General features: G+C 43.6%; 1 protein-coding gene across 1 annotated transcript in view; it reads right to left on the bottom strand.

Moving 5' to 3' along the window:
* Positions 1-210: 210 nt before the first annotated feature.
* The window catches only part of TDRD9 (tudor domain containing 9), a 150,620-nt gene continuing 128,485 nt past the window's right edge, over positions 211-22,345 (bottom strand). The window contains exons 31-37 of the mRNA XM_006018069.3: positions 19,967-20,037; positions 18,662-18,771; positions 18,362-18,458; positions 11,458-11,596; positions 10,427-10,545; positions 3,727-3,799; positions 211-858 (exon numbers count right to left, since the gene is read on the bottom strand). Of these exons, the coding sequence (XP_006018131.1) occupies positions 757-858; positions 3,727-3,799; positions 10,427-10,545; positions 11,458-11,596; positions 18,362-18,458; positions 18,662-18,771; positions 19,967-20,037 (711 nt within the window). The 3' untranslated portion in view covers positions 211-756. The remainder of the gene's footprint in view (positions 859-3,726; positions 3,800-10,426; positions 10,546-11,457; positions 11,597-18,361; positions 18,459-18,661; positions 18,772-19,966; positions 20,038-22,345) is intronic.

Genomic DNA, 22,345 nt, shown 5'->3' with positions numbered 1-22,345 from the left:
GTAAGCACCTGATTCTTGCCAATGCAGGAGGAGCCCAGGATTGGGCTCACCCTATACCCATAATAAGGCACAATGGGATCTAATGTGCCTACAACTGCGCCTCCTGCCATCTGGCATAGCAAGAGGTGCGACTGTGTGGATCACATATTAGATCCAATCACAACTTTACCTGCTTGTGTAGAGGGGGCCTAACTGATACATAACCTAAAAGACTAATAGCCATTAACCTTTTATATATACAAACCACAGTCTAGCAATTTGCCATAACATTTATTTTCCAAAACACTAGCAACAGCCAAACAAAATAATATAAAAAACATTTTGCAACTCAATATCTATCATCTCAAAGACAAAAATTAAATCTTACTCTTCCTCAACTTTTATGATCTTTTAACTAAGCAACTAAAATAACTTTCTTTTATTCCCTTTAGGTTTGGTTAGTGCTTTCTTAAAGCCTTATCAAGCATTATTAAAAGAAAAAGAGCATCTTGCTTTAAATAAATGTCTTCTACAAAGGTGTGATTGTTTTTTCTGCACCTGTGGATCTTGATTCAAATCTTCCAGAGTAAAAAGTCATTGTCCATTTGCTCATCTTGGGGTAAAAAATGATTAAAGTATTCCAAACTAAATTACAGCACACTATTCATCTTAAGAACCAGTGAGACAGAGCCAACTTTAAGAAATCACGCAAAAAAGGAGGAAGTTGTTAAGCCTTTTTTTAAACATTTCTTCTTTTAAATAACTTTTAGAAAACACTTAAGTATTTAACAAAACTAGCTTATGTAGTTGGTAAAGACAAACATTCCTTCCTCTTTCATTCTGCCTCTCAGATTGATCAATGATGAGTTTTGAATCCACCTAAAGAAAACAAAAAAATGACGTTAGGAAGATGCAACTCTGGAAAAAACCTTTCTTATAAACAAAGTAGTGAAAAAAATCTTATTTTGTTTCCTAAGAGCTTGACTGGTCCAAGTCAGACAAAATTCTGCTTGTTTTCCACGGTGTGCACTTAAAAACTTAACAAAAAACACTACTCTAGAAATCCTTATTTGTGGAACCTCCCATGTCAGAGTTCACCTCAACAAGAAATCTAAGGATTTTACTCATCAGCTGAACACTTCAGGTATTTTGCAGTAGCATAACCAAGGGGGGGGATGCGCATGGAAACATCCACTGCTGTTCCAGTCAACTGTGCTTCCAATGCTGCTGCTGGAGCTGCTGCCCTGTTATGCCTCTGGATATTTGGTAATGACATCAAATTAAATGCCTTCACTAAAATAATTTATGTACTTGAACAAAAGCTTATACTAGAGTGCTCATACTGGTGATTTAAAAACCTCCATGAGTTACTTTTCTTTGACTGACCAGGTCAATATTAATGTATTTGTACAGTAGGAGAGGAATCAGTAAGGAGCACTGCTTTATAACAACATTCAAACTGATCTTCTGTGCACGTGTGCATGTGTGTGCGCACACACACACACACCCCCCCCTCCCCCCCCATGAAAAAGGGTCAACCATAGGGTTTTCAACCCCTTATGCTGTTTAGAAGGGAAAGGGGGATCCACATCCTCTGAAGGTAACAGTACTGCAGGGATTCAGAGCAACTGTAACAAACTGAATGGTGTTTTCCTGATCAAGACGCACTACTTTCTAATGTCAACACTTCAATACCAACCAAATACTGAAATCTAAAAAATTAACACCACTACTACTTCTTATGCAAGATATCAGAACAGGAATAGGGGAACTTTTGAGCTGGTGCTACAGAAGACAGACGATATTCTGCCATCATATAAAATCAGCACAGAAAAACTAACAGCAAAATTTAATGAAATTTAACCTTTGCTCACAGGACAAATATTCTCTCCAGTTGCTCTCTATGCTTATCCAGGTGTGACAATCTTTTTCTCCTTTTCATCCCTCATTTATTTGCCTTAGGAAAGCTCCCACTACTCCCCTTGCAAACCTCCTCAGAGATAGGAGTGCCCCCACAGGCCTGCCTCTTTTTTTTTTTTTTTTTTAAACTGATTGACTGACCACTGCTCTGGCTATGAACTACCTTGCAACAGGAATCAAGTGTTTTTGGAAGGATGCGAAGTCGTGGCAGGTTTCTAACAAAGCAGCAGGACAGAAAAGCACTTACTCCAAGCAAGAGCGTAATTTTCCAGGTGCAGGAAGCCCTCCCCAACTCTCCTGGAGAGTACTCTTTATTTGACCCATCCCAGTGACCCTAAAACCATCCAGTTTCCTGGAAGAATAAAAGGAAATCCTGTCTGAAAGCACAACAGTAAACAGGAGAACCCAAATTTTGCTTACTGCCAGCTGGCAATTCCAGAACAAGCACAGCAAGTATAGCAATCACAGGCCTTCCTTTCCTGTGGTTAATTTTACATCTGCGTTACAGGAAGCACCAGGAATTACTTTCCAAGGGAGATAAAATTTTTGGCATTAACATTTTAATCCTTATTAGAAAAAGCAACCAAGATGACTCCCTGTTAGAAATTCTTCTTCTTGTGAAGCTTTTTATTTTCAAACAATATAAAAGTAACTAACATAAGCGTTCACAAATTTAGCAGACAGTATTAGACTGATGAGTATAAGTTTGTCCATACATTTCATATACTAACCTACAACATTTACAATATTTTCAAACGAACTGTCTCCTTATATGGTTTAAAAAACAAACTAACCAACCTACGAAGGGCAACACTGGGACAAAATCATTCAGAGAGATTAGCGTCAGCCCTGAACCTACTACAGAACTCAAGGAATATATTCATAGATGCTAGGGTCGGAAGGGACCTCAATAGATCATCGAGTCCGACCCCCTGCATAGGCAGGAAAGAGCGCTGGGTCTAGAGGACCCCAGCTAGATGCACGTGGAGGTCATCCAACCTCCTCTTGAAGACCCCCAGGGTAGGGGAGAGCACCACTTCCCTTGGGAGCCCCTTCCAGGCCTCCTTCCTATTCAGCCCCATGCGGCAACTCAGAGACCCCCAGCGTTGCTCCCATACTTCAGAGCAGCCCCCTGGCTCCCTCACGGCAGGGCAGAGACCCCCCATGGGCCCATACCACACCCCCCCCCAACAGCTCCTGCATGCCAAGCCCCCAGCTCAGCAGCCCCCAGCCCCACAGCCTGCAGGAATGAAAACAGCTCCCTGCTCCCCCGTGCAGTGGGGAGGGCCATGCAACGGGTGCAGGGGGAGGAGGGGCCGTGCGGAGGGCACCGAGGGAGCCGATGGCAGGGCTGTGCCCGGAGCAGGGGGAGGGGGCCTCAGGGTTATTGACAGGCTGCGAGGCGGCAATTAGCTGGCCGCGCTCCCTGCTATTAGGCCCGCCACATCTCAGCGCGTGCCCAGCCCCGCCACCCTCCCCGCCGGGCCCGTGCCGCCAGCTGCAGCAGCCGGAGGCGTCTCGTTCGGAAATAAATATGATTAGAGGAGATAATGCCAAGCGGAGGGTATTCAATAGAGGCCCATTATCCCTGCCGCTGCCCCTCCCCGCGCCCAGGCTCTGCGCACGATGCTGGCGCAGGGCACAGCAGGCTGCCGTTGGGGACCTGCCTGGCAATGCCGCGTGGTCCTGGCTCCATGCACAGGCGCGGGGGCTGGCCAGGGGGTAGAGGGCACCGGGCAGGGCACTCTGTCCCCAGCACTACCTGCTCCCAAGCCCCAACCGCTATAACACCCATTCTCTTTTTCCCCCCGTTTATTATACCCTTACCTGATTCCATTCATAAGGCTTCTCATACCATTTGGGAGTAATTACTTCTCGAGGTTTTGATTTGCAGATTAAACTGAAATTCCATAAAAAGATTAATAAGAAACTGTATTTAGTTAATTCTAAATACCTACAGGACCATTTCTGTTCATTTGAATTGCTATTGCATACCATCATCATATAAAACCATCTAAATGAAATTTTATATTGGAAACTCATTTTTGATACTACTTTGCTGAAAAAAGAAAACCTTCAGATTTTCACATTACTGTGCTTCATTTTGGATTTTTATCTGTATTATGCTGGCATTGTGAAAAAACAAATATACACATTACTGCTTTAGTGAAACTCATTTTTAAAAATGTATTCGGATAGATAATTTAATAATTTGCCTATCTGACAAGGGACTATAATTTGCAGCAGTCCTTTATCCCACTATTTTTTGCATACTTGCTAATTTGACTATATAATTTAGATATTTTAAGACATTTTGTTTTTGTGACAAGTCAAATACTATAGATGGTCTGCCTTTCCCACTTATTTCCTCAAGCTGTGTGAAGTACAACAGCACATTTTAATTAATTCTGTCTAGATGTGTTTTTCAAAATACGCATTTTATTCTTAAGTAGCAGTGACATGATGTAAATATGATTAACTTAAAAAAACAGAGAGGAACTGTAAGAGCCTGATTAGTGTTATAATTTTTACTAGAAGGGCTCTAAATAATATGTTGATACCTTAAACAAAAATAATCAGAAAACATCTGAAATATGGAAAAATAAAAAAAATGTACATGGGATAAAAAATACAAAGCAACATTATGCTAATGAATCATCTCTTTCTTCAGAATCGCAGTTAGCCCAGCTCATATGAGAAACAATCAATCTGAATGGAATAACAAGCAACTGATTTTACTCCTAAAAATTTGGTTTCTGGATACTAAGATCCACAAATCTTGAAGAGATAAGAACACAACAGGTGCTATACTGGGTCAGACCAACAGTCCATATAGCTCAGTATCTGGCCTCCAGCCATGGTGGAAGCGGGTATTTTGGAGAGAGAGCACTGACTCGGATATATCTAGAGCAGAGATGGGCAATTCTTTTGGCTGGAGGGCCACTCAATATGTTTTTGAAACTATCGGGGCCACACAAATAAAATCTTTCAGAAGATATGATTTTAACAAATTATAGATAAAAAAAATGATATATGAAAAAATCAAACCTTTACTATAACATATTTTAATTTTAATTTTATTTAAAAAAAATCATCCTGATTTATGGGGTTTTTTGAGGAGCTGCAGGCCAGATATAAAAATCAACTGGTGGGCTGGATCCACTGGTGGGCTGTATTTTGCCCACCCTTGACCTAGAGTGATCTACCCCCTTTTCAGCACCTATCTTGGCATCCTCCATCATCGGTTTAGAGATGCTATAGGAAACAATCTCTGACTATTCTATTTAATAGCTATTAACAGATCTATTCTTCATAAATTTTTTAAAATCTTTTTTTGAACCTGCCTGTATTATCTGCCTCTACCACCTCCTGTGGTAATGAGTTCCACAAGTTAGCTACAGGCCGTGTAAAAAAGTACTTTCTTTTGTTACTTTTAAACCCGTCTCCTACTGATTTCAGTATGTGTACCCTGGTTCTAGTATTTTGGAACTTGGTAAATAAAATTACCCCATTATTTGTCCACACTTTTCATGATTTTATAGACTTCTATCATACCCCCTCAGCCTTCCCTTTTCCAAACTGAAGAGTCCTAGATTTTTAGACTCTCCTGGCATGGCAGCTGCTCCATACCCTGATCATTTGGTTGCTCTTCTTTGTACCATTTCTAATTCTACTACATCTTTTTTGACCATAACTGTGTACAGTATTCAAGATGTGGGATTTGTATAGTGGCATGATGATATTTTCCATTCTATTTTCAGTTTTCTTCTTGATGATGCCAAACATTTTACTGACTATTTTGATTAGCAGTGCACATTGAGCTAATGTTTTTAGATAGAGCTACATACAATGACTCCAAGGTCTGTTTCCAAAGTCATAACAGCTCATTCAGAACCCACTACTGTGTATAAGTATTTGAAGTTATTTGTCCCCATGTGCATTACCTTGCACTTGTTAACAGTGAAGTTCATCTGCCATTTTGGCCCACTCACTCAGCTAGGTGACATTTTTCTAGAGCTCTTCTGTCCACTTGGGATTTGACTACCCAAAATCATTTAGTACCATCTGCAAATTTTGAGATTTCAGTCTATCCCCATTTTCACATCACCGATAAAAGCATTGAACAAAACTAAATCTAGCACAGATCCCTGCAGGACCTCACTTTTAGTCTCTCTTCATCCTGAAACAGTTCTGCAATTTCACCTTGGAGTGCCTTCAGAATTCCTGGGTTTATCAATCTGTTCTAAAACGTATTCTGTTGTCATTTCAATGTGATCCAATTCTTCCGACCTATCCACTAAGAGGGACTGGTCTGGTATGAGAATTCTCCCAATATCTTCCGCAGTAAAAACTGATGCAAAGGATTTGTTTCTCTGCCATGGCCCTATGGTCCCCGAGTACCCTTTTTACACCTTGGTCTAATCTTGCAGGATGACTAAAACCTTATATCTTAATATAATTTGTTAGTATGGCTTTAGACATGTAATCATTGGAATATTTTTTTAGAACAGAAAGAAGTATGATATATCACTAACTTCAACAAAGGACCGTCAGCAGGTTTTTTTTGGTTAGGGTAAAACTTTAGATTTTAAAAAAGACTTTTTAATAACATGCTTTATAATATTTTAAGGCAGTAACTTGCGCATCTTGAATGTGTATTCATCAGCACTACTGAATATCAAGTTGTCTCATTAAAACTTTGATTTTTTGCAAATACTAGGTCGGAGGGGGCGGGAACTGAAAAGGACATTGCTTGGTTCAGGAAAGATTAAAAAACACATATGAGTGATACAGAAATAGCTATGGCATGGTGAGTGTGCATCAAAACATCGAAGTTGGTGCATTTTGTCCCCAGAGGAAAATGATTCTCTGGGCAGCTGGAAAATTTAGAATGCAGCTTCAAATGTTTTGCTTTTTTGTACAAAAGGAGAAAGGGAAGGGAAGCAAAAGAAGATGTGCAGGTATGGGAGTACATGAAGAAGCCTAACAGAAATTTAAGGAACAGAGACCATTTGAAGATAAAGTTTAGAGAAAAGGAAAAAGAGATATGGGGATACATCAACAAAATGTAGTTCTTACACTAAATAGGGTTTTATGTTAAAGGGTTTAAATATTGGTACTTCAAATTCCATATCAAACAGACCATTTTCAAGAGACAATGTTTTATCAATGTTAGTCTTGCATACAGATCATAAGGATAGTCCACCTGGATTTTCTACTTTTCTACAACCTGATTATTCCTGCAGTCAGAGCTCAGTAAATCACTCTCCTGGATGAGGTACAAGTAGGAACAAAATCCAACTTGGTTTCTCTTGGCAGTTTTGCAGTGCTAACAGAAGTAAAATCAAGTAACCACCTACAGAACAATTTTCAGAGAACCTTTTAGTCTCAATGGAAATTTGAAAGTCATGCCAGTGCAAGATAAAAGTCAGAATGCACTTGGAGCGCTTGGGAAAGATCTGTTGAATAAGAAGGTGCCATGTTTACAGTCATTTAAGAGTGGAAGATCACTTTAAAAAGGAGAGAGGCTGGTAAACTCAAGCATGCTTCATTTAACCTTTGTATGATGCCTCAAGGCAGCGTCAATTTGTCATCTATGTTTAAAATGTTATTGTTTAGTCTATCTGCAGTTAAAGCAGCTTTGCAAAAATGTTTCTTGCCTGAGCAAAATAACATTTGGCAGGTTAGTACAGTAGTTCTTTATTTCCATACATTTATTGCCATAAGTGTGGCCAGCCATTTACTGCATAACATAACACCGTTACTTTTACTCTTGCACTTCAACTTTCCTCTATGGTGCTACCCAAAGGAAACCCCAGGATGGTACAGATCATAACATGGGAACTTAATTGGTTCCAAGACATGCAAGAAATCAAGTGTTACCAGATGTACTTTTTTCTAACCTCTGATATTTGGTGATTACTTTGCAGGTTTACAAAGAAAAATGTGTGAAATATCTGCCCGATGGAGTTGTACTGCATGTTTATGCAGTACACATCAGAAGCAGCTATTCTGGAACTATATGTGTGCTGTTTTTCTGGATGCACAAAAGCCACTGTGTGCCAAGTTGCTAAGAAGTGCTGTGTCACTCTGGGACAACATTAGCTGTTTGGCTATACCAGAAAACAGTGACAGGCATGACATAATGCCCCAAACCATCCGGGTCCCTTTGTTCATTTCACTGACACAGGTCCACAGTCTATATTAAATTTTTGTCAAACCCTGATACCTGCAAAGGGCACATCCAGGTGAGCCCACACGTGGCGGCTCTTGCCCCGTCTCAAAGTAATTTGAGAGGGGGCAACAGGCACACTGGAAACAAAAAAAAATGTTCCCCGTACTGCGTATTTGCAATGTGGGCTCAAAATTTGATACCTGGATATCCAGGTATCAAATAAACTCTGCCTCCCACCCCAAAAAGGGACTGTGCCCTGAAGCAACTGGAGGCTCAGATTCTCCAAAGAGACGCTCTGGTAGCCAGCCAGAGTGTCTCTATGCCTGTCCCTTGCCCTGGTGCTTTAGCAAACCCCACATCCCCCCCATCTGGTAAGAAAACCAGAAGCAAACAACAAACCATATAGATATTTAGAATTTATTTTATTATGATGATGGGGGAGACACTAGTAGGCTTCCAAACTGCTTTAACTTTGTACATATGGCAATAAAACATTACCCGACTGATCTCTGTCTCTCTCTCTCTCTCTCTCCACACACACACACACACACACATAGTGGCCTTTTGTTCTAATTGTGGAAGAACATGGATTTTGGGGTATTTCAAAGAGTGAATTTTGGATTTATTTTTATAAGAGATTTTGAAGTTTTTCAATAGGGTATACCAGAATTCCTGCTAGTGAGGCAGGTGGCAGGACCCAAGCAAAAGAGCCTACCCAGCTGGAGGTGGCTGACGCTCTGGCCACTTGGGGCTAGGGGGGACATGTTTTGACAGTTCAAAGCAAGCTGCCACACTGGGAACATCTTCTGGGCGATAGCTGCCCAGATGGCAGGGTGGCAGCACACATGGCAGTAGTGCCGCATAAAGGCCAACTGTTCAGCCACAGCTCACTGGCAGCTGGCCCAGAGGTGCAGATGCCTCTGCTGCGGCTGTGTGGTCCTTGTCTGGGTCTTGCAGGCACGCAGCCTCAAGGCCACATGCTGTCACAGGTGGCAGCAAGTTACAGCCAGGCAGCAGCCCCCACTGCCAGACTGCTGCAGTGGGTAGAGGGTACAGGAAACTCTCAGTTATGGCTGCTTCAGCAATCCAGATGGCACACGGTGTAGTGTCCCTAGATACCAAGTGGCCAGGCCCCAGAAGCTCCTGGGAGCAAGTAGTCCTGAGCTACTCACCAGGGCAACTTTTTATACTGCTGGGGCCAGAACAGGTATTGGCCCCAAGCTCTAGCTCCCCCTGGCTGCAGATCCGGGAGGAGTTGGGCAGGGTTATTTTGCCCCAAGTGGTGAAACTTGCCCCATACCAAAGTGCATGGGCACGTGCACGAAGGCAAAAATCCCCAGCTCAGATTTGGGCCACTCCTATTTGAGCTGCTGCAAGTGCACATGCCTGCATATGTGGATGTGCCCAAGAAGTCATACCCAAGTGTTTCAAAGCAAGACCGGAGTCTTTTCTTACTCGTCTATCCCTTTACAAAATGGTGACCCAATCTCTTTTCACAGCTGGGGAGTAAAATGTGGAGGTGCTGGTACTCACACATACCGAATCAGTGGATATAGTTAGTAAACCCTGGCAAAACAATTAAAATATCTGCAGCCAAAGAGGGAGTCAAGGAAACATTGCCACTTTCAATGTGATAGGAGGATGCCATGGCAACCAGTTTCCCTACAATGCACTGGGAGACTTATTTTTAAGCTTTTCCATCTTAGCATGAGACAGTGTCAAGGAAATGCCCCTGCTTCAACATATATTGTATTTATTCAAATCCAAGATGAGGTGTCCCCATATTTAATCTGGGGGGAAGCCCCTCATCTTGGATTCAAGTATGAAGTGTGTATGCATCCGAATGACACGACGACAGGGACAGGACATGACACAGGCAGCTGCTGTGGCTGGCCCTGACTCAGGGTTGGGATAGAGCTGCAGCCTGCCCCTCCACCACCTTCTCCCCCTGCCCCCTCCTCCAGCTGCTTACCTTTGTTCTGGCAGGCTCTGGTCCCACTCTAGCTTGGAGCAGGGAGCACACCTGCTTGCTCTGGCCCCAGCCCAGCCTCGTAACAGCTGATGCATTGGTGGCACCTTTGACCAGGACCTGTAGCCTGGGTCGGAGCTGCCACCACTGCTGTTGCTACTGGGTCACGCTGGGGCCAGAGCAAACGTACTCTGTGACCCAGTCTGGAGGGGCCAACAGAGCTGGAGCATTCTCCAACTTCAAGAAATCACCAGAAATTCATAAAAATGTGCTGAATACTGTAACAAACAAGGTGGCTATCATCAAAGAGAAGAAAACTAATGTAGATGCTGTTTTGTCCATCAACTATGAAAACAAAACAACCTTTATATGAAAAGTCTTACCTCAAAAGCTTCTGACGAGCATTTTCTTGCAGCTGTGCAATTGTCTCTTGTCCATGGCGTACCGGAACATTTGGACCATAACAAACCAGTTTGTTAATGGTTGTCCTTAGGATGTTTATCTGTAAACATGCCAGTGATATATGATGAAAAGCAGCCCAAGTACCAATTCCAATAAAACATCATAATTTTATTTGTGTATGTAGGGGGTGGCCATCATGTTCACATTACCCTGCATCCAGAATAACTTGGTTAAGATTGACAGTTTGTTTTTACCTTTGACTTTAGCAAAAAGACCATACGAGACTAGGTACATCTTTTCTACATATGAATGTCCAATTTTTTATTTTAGTGTCAGACTGACATTGTAGCAGTGATGGTCCTGGAATTACGTAAGAGGAAAGGACTCCTTAGGGTGTTATCTTTTATTGGATCAACTGCATAGTTGGGATCAAGTTGGACAAGCTTTTGAGTGCAAGACATTCTTCCTTAGGTCCCAATGTCTTACACTCGAAAGCTTGTCTAACTTGATCTCAACTATGCATTTGGTCCAATAAAAGACAACACCCTAATAAATCCTTGCTTTTCACAATTTTTTATGACTAAGCTGAGCTATAAAAGTGGTAGTAATCCTTTATACCAAGAATATAATTAAAAGGTATTCATCTCTCACAGAAAACAAAAGCCTCTTGTATAAGAGTTTGACTAGTACAAACTTGATATTGATTTAAGTGTCAGTTTGCTTATACAGAGGAGTCCAAAAACATGCCAGTGTGTTACACGGTGTATTTGACTTTGCTCAATAAAGTTTAATAAAATAACCCTAGGGTGTTTTAAACTTAGCCTGTGATGCACAAAATCAATTCAAGGTTATAAACAGGCAAGTCCACTAAAAAAAAATTTAAAAACTTTAAAATCCTACCAAAGGTTGCTAGACTTCAAGGAATAAAACTGAAATAGCTAACATTATCTGACAACCACTAGACTCCAGCTACACAACACAACAGTGAAAATAATTCATATGCATGTTCTACCTCCACTATATCATCCACGTCAAAATGTACATCAAATGTCAACTCCATTTCATGTTCTGGAAGCACTGGAGTTGCAGGAGTCTGGTTCCACCCCAAGCCACAAAGAACGCCAGTAAAATTCTTCCCTTCTTTATTAACTCTAAACAAAATGCAAATAGGAAAAATGGGAATTTTTTAAAGTGTACAAAACATCATGAGACGTCAAAAATTCAACAAGAATACGTTAACATGGAACAGGGGTGTAGGTTGTAGCCGTGTTGGTCTAAGGACACAGGCAGACAAGGTTCCTTGGGTGAATTTGATATCTTTTATTAGACCAACCCAAATGGTTGGAGAAAAGTTATTAAGCAAGCTTTAGGGTTCAAAAACCCTTCGTCAGGCTAAGGAAGTGTCAGCAGTTGGTGTGTGCTCTTCCTGGATGGAATGAAAAGTAAAGAAGCCAGGGGCTGGGCTGGGCTGGGCTGGGGAGTCAGGTACCAGGCAGATTATAATGCATCAAAAATCCAATGTCTATGTTTAGTCCCTGATCTCTAGTATCCAGCAGGTTGATGAAATGGAGCTCATAGGCTCATCTCTGGGAAGTGTTGTGTAAGTTTCCCTTGAGGATCAGGACTGAGAGATTGGAGAGAGAGTGGCCCTCCTGTGAGAAATGTGCCCCCACCGGTAATTGGGTGTTTCTGCTTTGATAGATTTCCGGTGTGCGTTCATTCTGGTGTGCAGTTGTTGTTTGGTCTCTCCGACATATTTTCCATCAGGGCATTTGGTGCATTGGATGAGGTATATAACATTTCTGGAGGTGCAGCTGTAAGATCCAGGGATGCTGATGGCTCTGCTGTGGGGTGTAGTGATTGTGGGGGGGGTGGAGGTGTGTTGGCAGGTTTTGCATTTCTTGTCATGGCACGGTCTGGATCAGGAAACAACTCTCCCAGAGTACCGCAAGCACAGTTTGCGGAAGGAGGTGAGCAGCCAACAGTGGCAAAAAAAACAGGTTAGGGACTATTTAGCAAAGCTGGACATGTACAAGCCCATGGGACTGGACACGATGCACCCAAGGGTGCTGAGGGAGTTGGCCAATGTGACTGCACAGCTGCTGGCCATTAACTTTGAAAACTTGTGGCAATCAGGAGAGGTCCCAGACAATTGGAAATGGGCAAATATAGTGCCCATCTTAAAGAAAAGGAAGAAGGAGAATCCAGGGAACTACAGGCCAGTTAGCTTCATCTCAGTCCCTGAAAAGATCATGGATCAGGTCTTCAAGAAATCCATTCCTAAGCACTGGGAAGAAAAGGTGGTGATTATGAACAGTCACCATGGATTCACCAAAGGCAAGTCATACCTGACCAATCTGATGGCCTTCTATGATGAAATGACTAGGTCTGTAGATGCAGGGAGATCAGTGGACGTGGGTTAGATAATCTGGAAAAACTCTCACAAGGAGAGTAGTAAAGTACTCCAACAGGTTACCTGGAGTATCTTCGTCCTTGGAGGTTTTTAAGGACTCAGTTAGACAAAGCTTTATGATTGACTGGGATGATCTAGTTGGGGCTGGTCCTGTTTTGAGCAGGGGCCTGGACTAGATGACCTCCTGAGGTCCCTTCCAACCCTAATTTTCTATGATTCTAACTCATTTGAATGGCCAAACAGGAACAAGTTACCAATAACTGCCTCACTTTCAGGATCTTTGTGTTTTCTGAAACACTTCAGGGCCCACTGTGGTGAAACAATGATTTGCAGTGTGTCCACCCCAATTTGCAATGTAAAAGAATGTAACCCATGCCATGTACTTTGAGGTCATTAGGTTTTCACTATTCATTCAATTTCAATCCAAGTGTAAATCAAGACTTTTTTTTTCCAATTTCTAATTCTGAATTTTCCATTTTTAGGGCTTCCAACTTTCATGAACTCCTTTACATGAAGGCTTATAAGAGGAAAGAATCTGAAAGTGGTATTATAGCACATAGCACAAATCCTTTTCTGATTATATTTGCTTGGATTTAGACCTAGGGACTTTTGACTTTTTAAACCATAAAAAATAGTAAAAAACTACAGGTGAAAGTACAAACCTGAGTGGCCACACCAAGGGTCAGACATAAGAGACTCATCAGTAACATAACACCCATATCACCAGCAGCTGAAATGCCCTTCCTCTCAATGCCCTTCATGGAATTACACATTTAGGATTAGTTGTCCATTTTCCATCTTGCAAAGTTCCCCCTTAACAGCTCAGCACAACCGATGCTAGTCCAAGTTTTGTTGCAAGGTGAAGCATCCAAATTTAAAGGAGACGTGTCCAAATCAGGAACCAAGAGAGCTGGAGGCTTTGGTCAGAGCTGGCCTCTGTAGCTCTTCAGGGTTGTCATCTTGGCCTGGCCCACTGACCAGGCAGATCATACTCCCCAGAGCTACTCAGTATAGAAAAAATGTAGAAGTCCAGCATACAAAAGGTGGCACCAAGGACAGCAAAGAGTGGGTGCAAGCAGGGGGCAGTTCAGGATGGCATAGAAAACAGGAGGGACAGGCCACTTACGCCACCTGATCTAAATGGTGGACAAAAGTGGCAGTGGCCAAGGCCCCATGTGGCAACTGCCACTGGAAGTCACCAGTCCTCTTAGCAATGGGCAGCTTGTACAGGGGTCACCAGGTGAGGTGGGCTTGCTTTTTTGCTGCTGCCGCTAAATGCCGACTTCAGATCACGTCTATAAACTGGCCAAGGGAGACCAGCAGGCAATGGGAGAGTCCCTGTTCCCCCGAGCCCTACTGGAAGTAACAAGGAATAACGACTATAATTTGACAGAGAGTAGATTCAGGCTAGATATCAGGAGGCACTACTGTCAGGGTGGCTAGGATTTGGAACCAACTTCTAAGGGAAATGGTGCTCACTCCTACCCTTGTGGTCTTTAAAAGGAGGCTAGATAGACACCTTGCCAGGGTCGTTTGACCCTAGCATTCTTTCCTGCCCACAGCAGGGGGTTGGACTTGATGATCTGCTCAGGTCCCTTCCGACCCTACCTACAATGAAACTACCTCCAGGTGGATGGTGAGGACAAAGGCATGACACACTGACTGTTCATGTGTAGAGCATCTTCCAAAACAGGATTTCAGAGCAAATCCCACATGGGGAGGAACAGCCTGGGTATCAGGCCTGCCACTCTCACTGCTGTCCATGGCCAGAGAGATAGGCAGAGATGGTGCATTCAACAAGCTGCCATTAGGAGGGTTTGCCATGTGTGAAGGTGTCTGCCAAGCAGCAACAGCATCTGAGGGAAGGGCAGCTTCCATTTCAGCCAAGAGGCATGGAGCAAAGTGTGTCCAGTGAGGACAGAGGCAGAGGCTGTAAACAGAGACTGCATCTGTGCCAGGAGAAAACCTTTTGTCCAACGATCCTACAGACATACGAGCTTCAAGTCCCTTTCAGGTATGCAGGATAAAACGTGCTAGTGCTTTTTCCCAGGACATGACTGTGTGCGTGCAGCCTGTAAACAGGCCAAGAGCAGTAAGAGTTAAAATATGGAAGTCTGAAGTTCTGCAGAAAGCACCAGAGTGCATCAGAACATTTGGAATCTGGCAAAGAACATCCTGGGATGGACAGAATTAGTATACCCTGCCATAGCAGATAGGCAAAGCATGTAGGACAGTACAACCAAAGCATGGTATGTACCTGGAAAGGTACATAGGAAAGTTACAATTAAATAAGTTCATTAATCAGCAAATTGTGAGATGCGTGGCACCAAACATGACTGATCAAGTGTGGGCAGTGATGCAGGCTTGAGCAGAGTAGAACAGAAGAAATGCCCTTTGGATCTGTATTTAACCCTGCACTATCCCTGCTGTCATCCAGTCAAATCACCTGGCTGATAAACTGAATAAAGGCTACACTAAGTTTATACTCACCTGGTTGATAATATGAATAAAGTTTATACCGTACTCATCAAATAGCTGCTGTGGGTTTATTCAAACCATGTTGCAGTAACACCTAATGGGTCACCAGGGGACAAAAACAGTGCATCTGTAAGGTTAATGTGTTTTTAACTGGGACAAGCCAGCCAGGTTCTGTGCTCCTCTCTGGTGGAGAAGCAGCAATATAGTTTGCAAGAGTAATGTGTGTAAATGACTGCTGTGCCCATTTTAATCCAAGTTAAACCAGGGGACAGTCAGGCCTGTGTCAAATTAGTCACCTATTTACTGCCAGAAAGATTGAGAAACTGAAACCAGTTTAAAGCTCTAGGTACCTGATGCAGGTGAAAAGAGCAAAAATAAAGTTTAGCAATAAAGCTTAACATACAAATCCTCTCCACCACGCAGATCTAAGACTGGCAGAGGTCCACACTATACACTTAGCCACTGCTATACCTACACTTGTAATAATCTCAGGAATGTGACTGGTGCACGTTACAATGTGCTACATGCTTTATTGTGTTGTTTCTGTGTTCACACTATTGTTCTATCGTGTGACCCAAGGTCTTCCTTAGAAGAGGTTAAGTGCCAGGACTGGCTAGGTGCAGGAGACAACTGGACAGACATTTAGCATTAGCAAAGCCTTGAATGACTTTGCTGATATGTCAACAAGGGTTAGATACGTGACATCCAAGGGGTGCCTTAAGGATATACACAAGACAGTGGGAGAACAGTTTGAAAACAACCAACCTGGCAGCTCCTGACCAGAAGGGTTGAGTAAATGAAATAAGCCATCTTTGGGGGTGCCCAGGGCTTTGTGAACTGGACTGTGGATGGAAGGACTGCTTAATCCTTTTGGAGGGGACAGAGAACCTGTGGCTGGCTGGCCTTAGCCCCAGTAAATGACTGTCTGATGTGCTGCTTGGAACTGTGAGTTGTGCTGTTTCACCAAGAGGAGGTGAAGTCACTCTCTCAGTAGCAGAACTGGATGCTCACTCCTGGAGTCAGGGCCACAGAGAATCAGGGAAGGTGAGAACCCAAAAGGTCAGGGTCTCAAGCAGGAAGGAGCTTAGACTCCTCCTTTCTCTAGACACTAACCCTGGACTAGCTTTAAGGCAGGGGCGGGCAATTATTTCGGGTGGAGGGCCACTTACCCAGTTTTGGCAGGCTGTCGAGGGCCGCATGGGTAGCCCTGCTCCTTGACAGGTGCCCTGCCCCCTGGTCACCAGCTTGGGACCAACGTCCCAATGTCTTGGGACCAACGTCCCACAGCCAGCACCGGTGGGGCCCAGAGCAGGGTGCAGGCTGGCAGGGGTCTGTGGAGTCAGGCTGGGCTGCACCAGCAGGGAGAGGGGGGAGCTGGCCCGGCTCCATAGAGCCCCTGCACTCCTGCCACCCTGCTCTGGGCCCTGCCAGCACTGGCCCCAGGACACCAGTGCGGGCCCCATGCTCCCGCTGGCTCCCTGCCCACTCACACCCAAGACCCCCCCAGCCCCGTGGTACAGGCAGGGGGCAGCACACAGCCCTGCCCCCCTGCTCGCCGGCAGGGAAGAAGCTGGTGCTGAGCACGGGGAAAAGCGGCACCTCACCCGCCCCATGGCCGGTGCTCCCTGCTGCAGGCGCTCATAGCCCACGCAAGGCTGTCTGGAGCAGGCACAGGCAGCCCCATGTGGGCTGCAAGCAGCTACAGCGCAGGGCGCTGGCCATGCGGTGAGCAAGGGGCCGCTTTTCCCCGCATTCAGCACCAGCTTGTAACCCGACCTGGAGCTCGCATGCTGGGTAGCCTGGAGGCAGCAGCGGCAAACACTGCCCAGCATGGCAAGGGGGGGGGGGCGCGCGCGGCGTAACTGCTGTCAGCCCCAACGGGCAAGCCCGGAGCCAGCGCAGGGCCCAGGCTGGCAGTGGGGCTGGTTTAGAAGGTGGTGCTAAGTGCTAGGGGGGGGGAGGAGCAGTCCCTCCCCAGCCCAGGCCTGGCGCCCCACACTGCAGCCACTCGCAGCCCACATGGAGCTGCCTGTGCTTGCCCCGGACAGCCCCACGTGGGCTGCGAGCAGCTGCAGCAGGCAACACCAGTCATGGGGCAGGTGAGGGGCCACTTTTCCTTTGCGCTAGCAAGGAGCAGGGAAGGAGCCCAGGGAAACGAGTGGGGGAGGGGCTGCTTCCCCCCACCCCCCCCACCCCCTTTGCTCCTTCCCTGCCCGGGGTCTCCCCTGCCCTTCTCCTCCCACCCGCTTACCTGAGGTTCTGGCGCCACCAGGGCAGCCATGTGGTCCCAGGCCAGAAGCCCTGGTTGGGGCTTCCGGCTGGGGGGGCCCTGCTGTTGTGGGAGCCCGCCAGGCTTCCCCTGGGTCATACTGCCCTTGGTTCCTGTTATTTTTGACAGGAACCAAGGGCAGATAAATATTAATTTTCTACATATTTTAGGGGTCCCACGGGCCAGATAGAATGGCCTCGTGGGCCAGATCCAGCCTGCGGGCCGTGTTTTGCCCACCCCTGCTTTAAGGGGTACTCTCAGAGACCTAACAAGCCTGCAGTGGTCTGAAGCAAGCACTCCCTGGAGGGCACTAGGTGACATGAGACATCTATTTACAGCCAGAGTGACCAAGAAACCAAGACATACTTAAGGCTCGAGGTACCTGAAGCAGGTCAGAAGAGAAAAAGTAAAATTCAGCAGTAAAACTTTTAACACACAAACCCCTTCCACCATGAAGATCTAAGATTAGTAGAAATCTACGCTATACACTTATCTACTGCTACATCTATACCTGTAACCATTTAAGGAATGTGACTGGTATACATGAAGGCAAAGCTTGAAAGTTCAGATTCACATACCTACCCAACATCTTTGCAGTGCTCTACAGCACTGCTGGTAAAGGATGGAAGAAATGCAAAGCATTGGGGAGCAATGGTAGAGAGCACCCAGTTCCTGAAGGTGTACAATGTCAATTTGCTGAAGTCACAAATTTATCAATGAGAAAAAAAAAATATATTGTTAAAAAGGCATGAATACCTGAGTTCTATAACAGGAGCAAACAACATACTGAGGAGTGCTGGTAGCCCAGGGATAGGAGGCATAAAAGTCGTTTCCCTTAACAACACTGTAGACCCTATTAGAGAAAAGAATAAAAACTGGTAGTTAACAGTGCTAAAAATCACAAATAATCTCAAAGCAGCCCACAAAAGAAACTATAGTAACAAATGTATTTACTAGTGTGGCTGTTCATATGAGCACTGCTAAAAGCTAAAGTAGTACGAAAAATGTGTAAAATTAGGAATACACAATTTTTTTTTGCCTATTTCCATACATTACCAGTTGCGTTTACTGATAAGAAAGCAGCAACCAACATTTGCTGAAATGGATCTGCAGGGGTATCATTGACAATCACAGAGTTTACACTCTCTCTGTCTATCCAGATGGTTCTAGAGGGGAAAAAATGACAAAATATGTTTTGCAGCATAAAGAAAGCCAACTAGTACAAATAAAGAATTCAGAGAAAATCAATGCACAAACTAATTCTATTTAGCAGCTCAATTTCCAATATGAATCAGGTTCATAGTTCTGAACCTATCTGCAGTAAAAGTCTTCAAATGCTTTAAGGAAACCTTGCCTCAAATGCTTTAATAAATTAACCAATTCTCAACATTCTAAATCGCATGTTGTATTTTAATGCTATAGAGAAATGGTTCTTAACCTTTTCAAACTCCAGGAATTTCTCCATAACTTTTCTGAATTTAGCAGTACCCTCTGTGGAGGTGGGCAGAGGGAGCCCCTCCTTTTCTTCAATGAACACAGACAGTCTCCCCTGCGAGATCTTCATTGTTCCTGCCAGCAAACTTCGAGTTCTGTTACCATGTTCAGATATATCGTCAAAGTTCCCAAATGAATTTTTGAACTCAAAGAACCTAAACTCCCTCCCTCATACATGCTTATTCTGTCTTAAGAGATAAACCCCATAATCTTTCATAGTGCTGAATGTTGTTTAATCTGTGCAGAACCACACCAACTTCTTACAGGTTCACTTTACGTGCCCAAAGGGAGCTGGGAATAAGGCCAAGACTACAAGAAGAGTTGCAGAAGTAAACCTAGTATTAAAGCAGCCTAGAGATTGTCAGCTTCAATGACGAAAAAAAAAAGGGAACAGGAGTTTTCCCACTACTCAGAACATACGAGCATGCTACTGCATTTATTGTAGCATGAGATTTTAGTGATAGTTCTTATTTTGCTCTAGAATCCTGGAGTATAACACTTACATCAGGCCAGCCAGCAGCAGCAACTGCCACAACCTGAACGCAGTCCCTCATGTCAGGCTGGGCTGCAGCAGCTTGCCCCCTTCTGCCACAGCCACATTACATTCCAGTCCAGCCCCACAAGGAGTCTTCTGGGAATAGAGGCACAGCAGGACAGTTCTACGTAGTGGCAGCGGTGGTGTGGCACCCCTAAAAGGATCTTGTGACACTCTCAACAACTGGTTGAGAATCTCTGCTACAGAGTTACTACAGCATAAAGATGAATTTTTAAAAATTCAAGATGGACAAATGTGCTACCTGGTAACTCTTACTATGCATAAGAATGAGCGATGTTGTGCTACTGTTAATAGTGACTGCTTTACCATACCTGAACTTGGCAACTTGGGTCATACTATGACACTTCATCTCATAAGGACTGAATGGGCCATGAAGCACTGCCTTTGAAAATACAGGACAAATGAAAATATTTTTAGTTAATATTTGGACCTCCAATTTAGTCAGTCTATCATTAAAAAAAAACATCTTTTAATTAGTGATAACAATTAATCTCTCTCTCTAGTTTAGTATGCTTGTAGCATACATGCACATAACAGGTAACATTTTAATATATGAGGATCATACTTTTGGTTCCTAAATTCATGCTGAGGCATCTGAACTGGCCTGTTTTCACAGATGTGCAGCATTCAGTTTTCTACCGATTTCAATGGAAGATTGGATGCCACAGAATTATCTACCAAAACAACTAGGCCACTTCTATTTAAGTAGTCAGGTCCCCAATCCTATAAAGACTTTATTTATAGTGTTATGCATGCGAGACATGCTGTATGCAAGTACCTCCATGGGACCATGTGTACGTAAATTAAGCATGCGCATATATGTTTAGAAGACTAAAAATGTATTTGCCCAACAAGGAGCCTAGCTACCAATTTGGGGGGGAAAACATAACATATTTGATAAGATTAACAAGTAATTAGAGTGCAAAGCAGGACAGAATTGCATAGTTTTCCATATCTGTTGTTTAATTGTGACTATACATGCTTTAACATACAACCAAACAAAATCCCCATTTTTTAAAAAATGTATATGTTCAGTAATGGAGCCATATACTGCATCACTAGTACTGCTTACTGCAGGATAACTTTGCATCATCAGCAGAACCTATTTTTGGTATGCATTTACATTCAGATTGTTAGAAATAAACTTGATTGTGGCTGCATGTTCAGGGGTGGTAACTACATTTTGCCTGCTTGAATACACCAAAAAAAAAGATCTGCGTCTGTGTTCCAGTTACAGGAAGTGTCACTATAGATTGGAGTATGAGGTTAAGTTATGCTCTTACGCAATGGACTAGAAAACATACACCCTAAAACATTAATTAAAATAGTGATGAAGAAAAATTAACTGGATTAGTCTGTAGTGAAGGCCATATTCTGGAAGGTGTAACAAGGTGCTTCTATATGCGTCAAGAAGGATGCTGACATGGAACAGGGATTAAAAGTGAATTCTACAGTGAGTTATTACTCTAGTGTTGAATATGGTAACAAATCATGCTTAGAAAGAAAACAGGAGAGAGGTTTGTATTAGTATTACAACAAAAACTACAACAGTAATCTTTAACAGCCAAAAGTGCCCCAAAATTTTGGTCACTGCTGACAGTCGTACAACTTCGTAACAATTAACTGTGAAATCTAGATTAATATGGAAAAGCTGAGTTCAAAATGTTCACAGATTCCTAGAAGTTTAGGGCTGGAAGGGACCTTGTGAGATCGTCGGGTACAGTCACCCTGCACTGAGCAGGAAAGACTGCTGGTGAATTCAGAAAACTGATGAGATCAGCTTTCCACAGACTTAATTGCTATTCCAGCTACAGAACTCAGTAAATTTTTAATTATTTTGCTATTTGTTTTTAAAGATAAAAACCGATATACCATACAAACAGAAGTATTCAATTTTATCCTTAACATTTTATTTGTATTGGAAATGGTTTTGTAGCAGAAAGCCCCCTTTTCCTCTTGCCTGCATTTGCTCTCCCCTCTTTGGATACGTTTCTCTTTTTCTACCTTTTCTCCCTTCCTCTCTCTTTCACTTTAAGATAAGGAATTGTGTTTTAAAATTTGTGTGTGCATTTTGTATCTCCCCTTGTAGTTTGGTATTTTTATCTATTTGTATGCCATGGCATTTGTAGCTTATATTTTATACTCCTCACCTTTCAACTTTCAACTAAATGTGTTTTAGTAAGTTATACATTGTAACAATGTTAACAAGGGCAGGAATCAAACTGTCCTTCTCTGTATCAGGCTGGCCCCTGAAAGAGGCAGTGAATCAGTGATTGAATGTGTAACAAGGTAGCACACAGCAATTAACACATGGGAAGCTGATGATCAACCAAGGGAATAACACAATAGAAGACAATGTAACAACCAGGAAATCTCTAAACCTCACTGATCGAGGGCTAGAAGCCCAGGCCTGAGTTAAGGCTGCAACTGAACTCCAGCTAGCTTTGAGCATCAAGGACAATAAAAAGTCCTTTTTCAGATATGTGAGGAGCCGGAGGAAAAGCAGGGGCAATATTGGACCTCTACTGAACCAGATGGGGCAACTGACAACTGACGCCCAGGAAAAAGCCAACCTATTAAATAGGTACTTTGCGTCGGTCTTTCATCAGTCCCATGGGACGCCCATGCCCGCTACAGGGCCGGGAAGTCCGGGTGAGGGTGATCCCCTGCCCTCCATTAATGCTGACTTT

Source organism: Alligator sinensis, unplaced genomic scaffold (genome assembly GCF_000455745.1).
Source record: "Alligator sinensis unplaced genomic scaffold, ASM45574v1 scaffold85_1, whole genome shotgun sequence".
Classification (NCBI taxonomy): Eukaryota; Metazoa; Chordata; order Crocodylia; family Alligatoridae; genus Alligator; species Alligator sinensis.
This window is presented reverse-complemented; position numbering and strand designations above follow the sequence as displayed.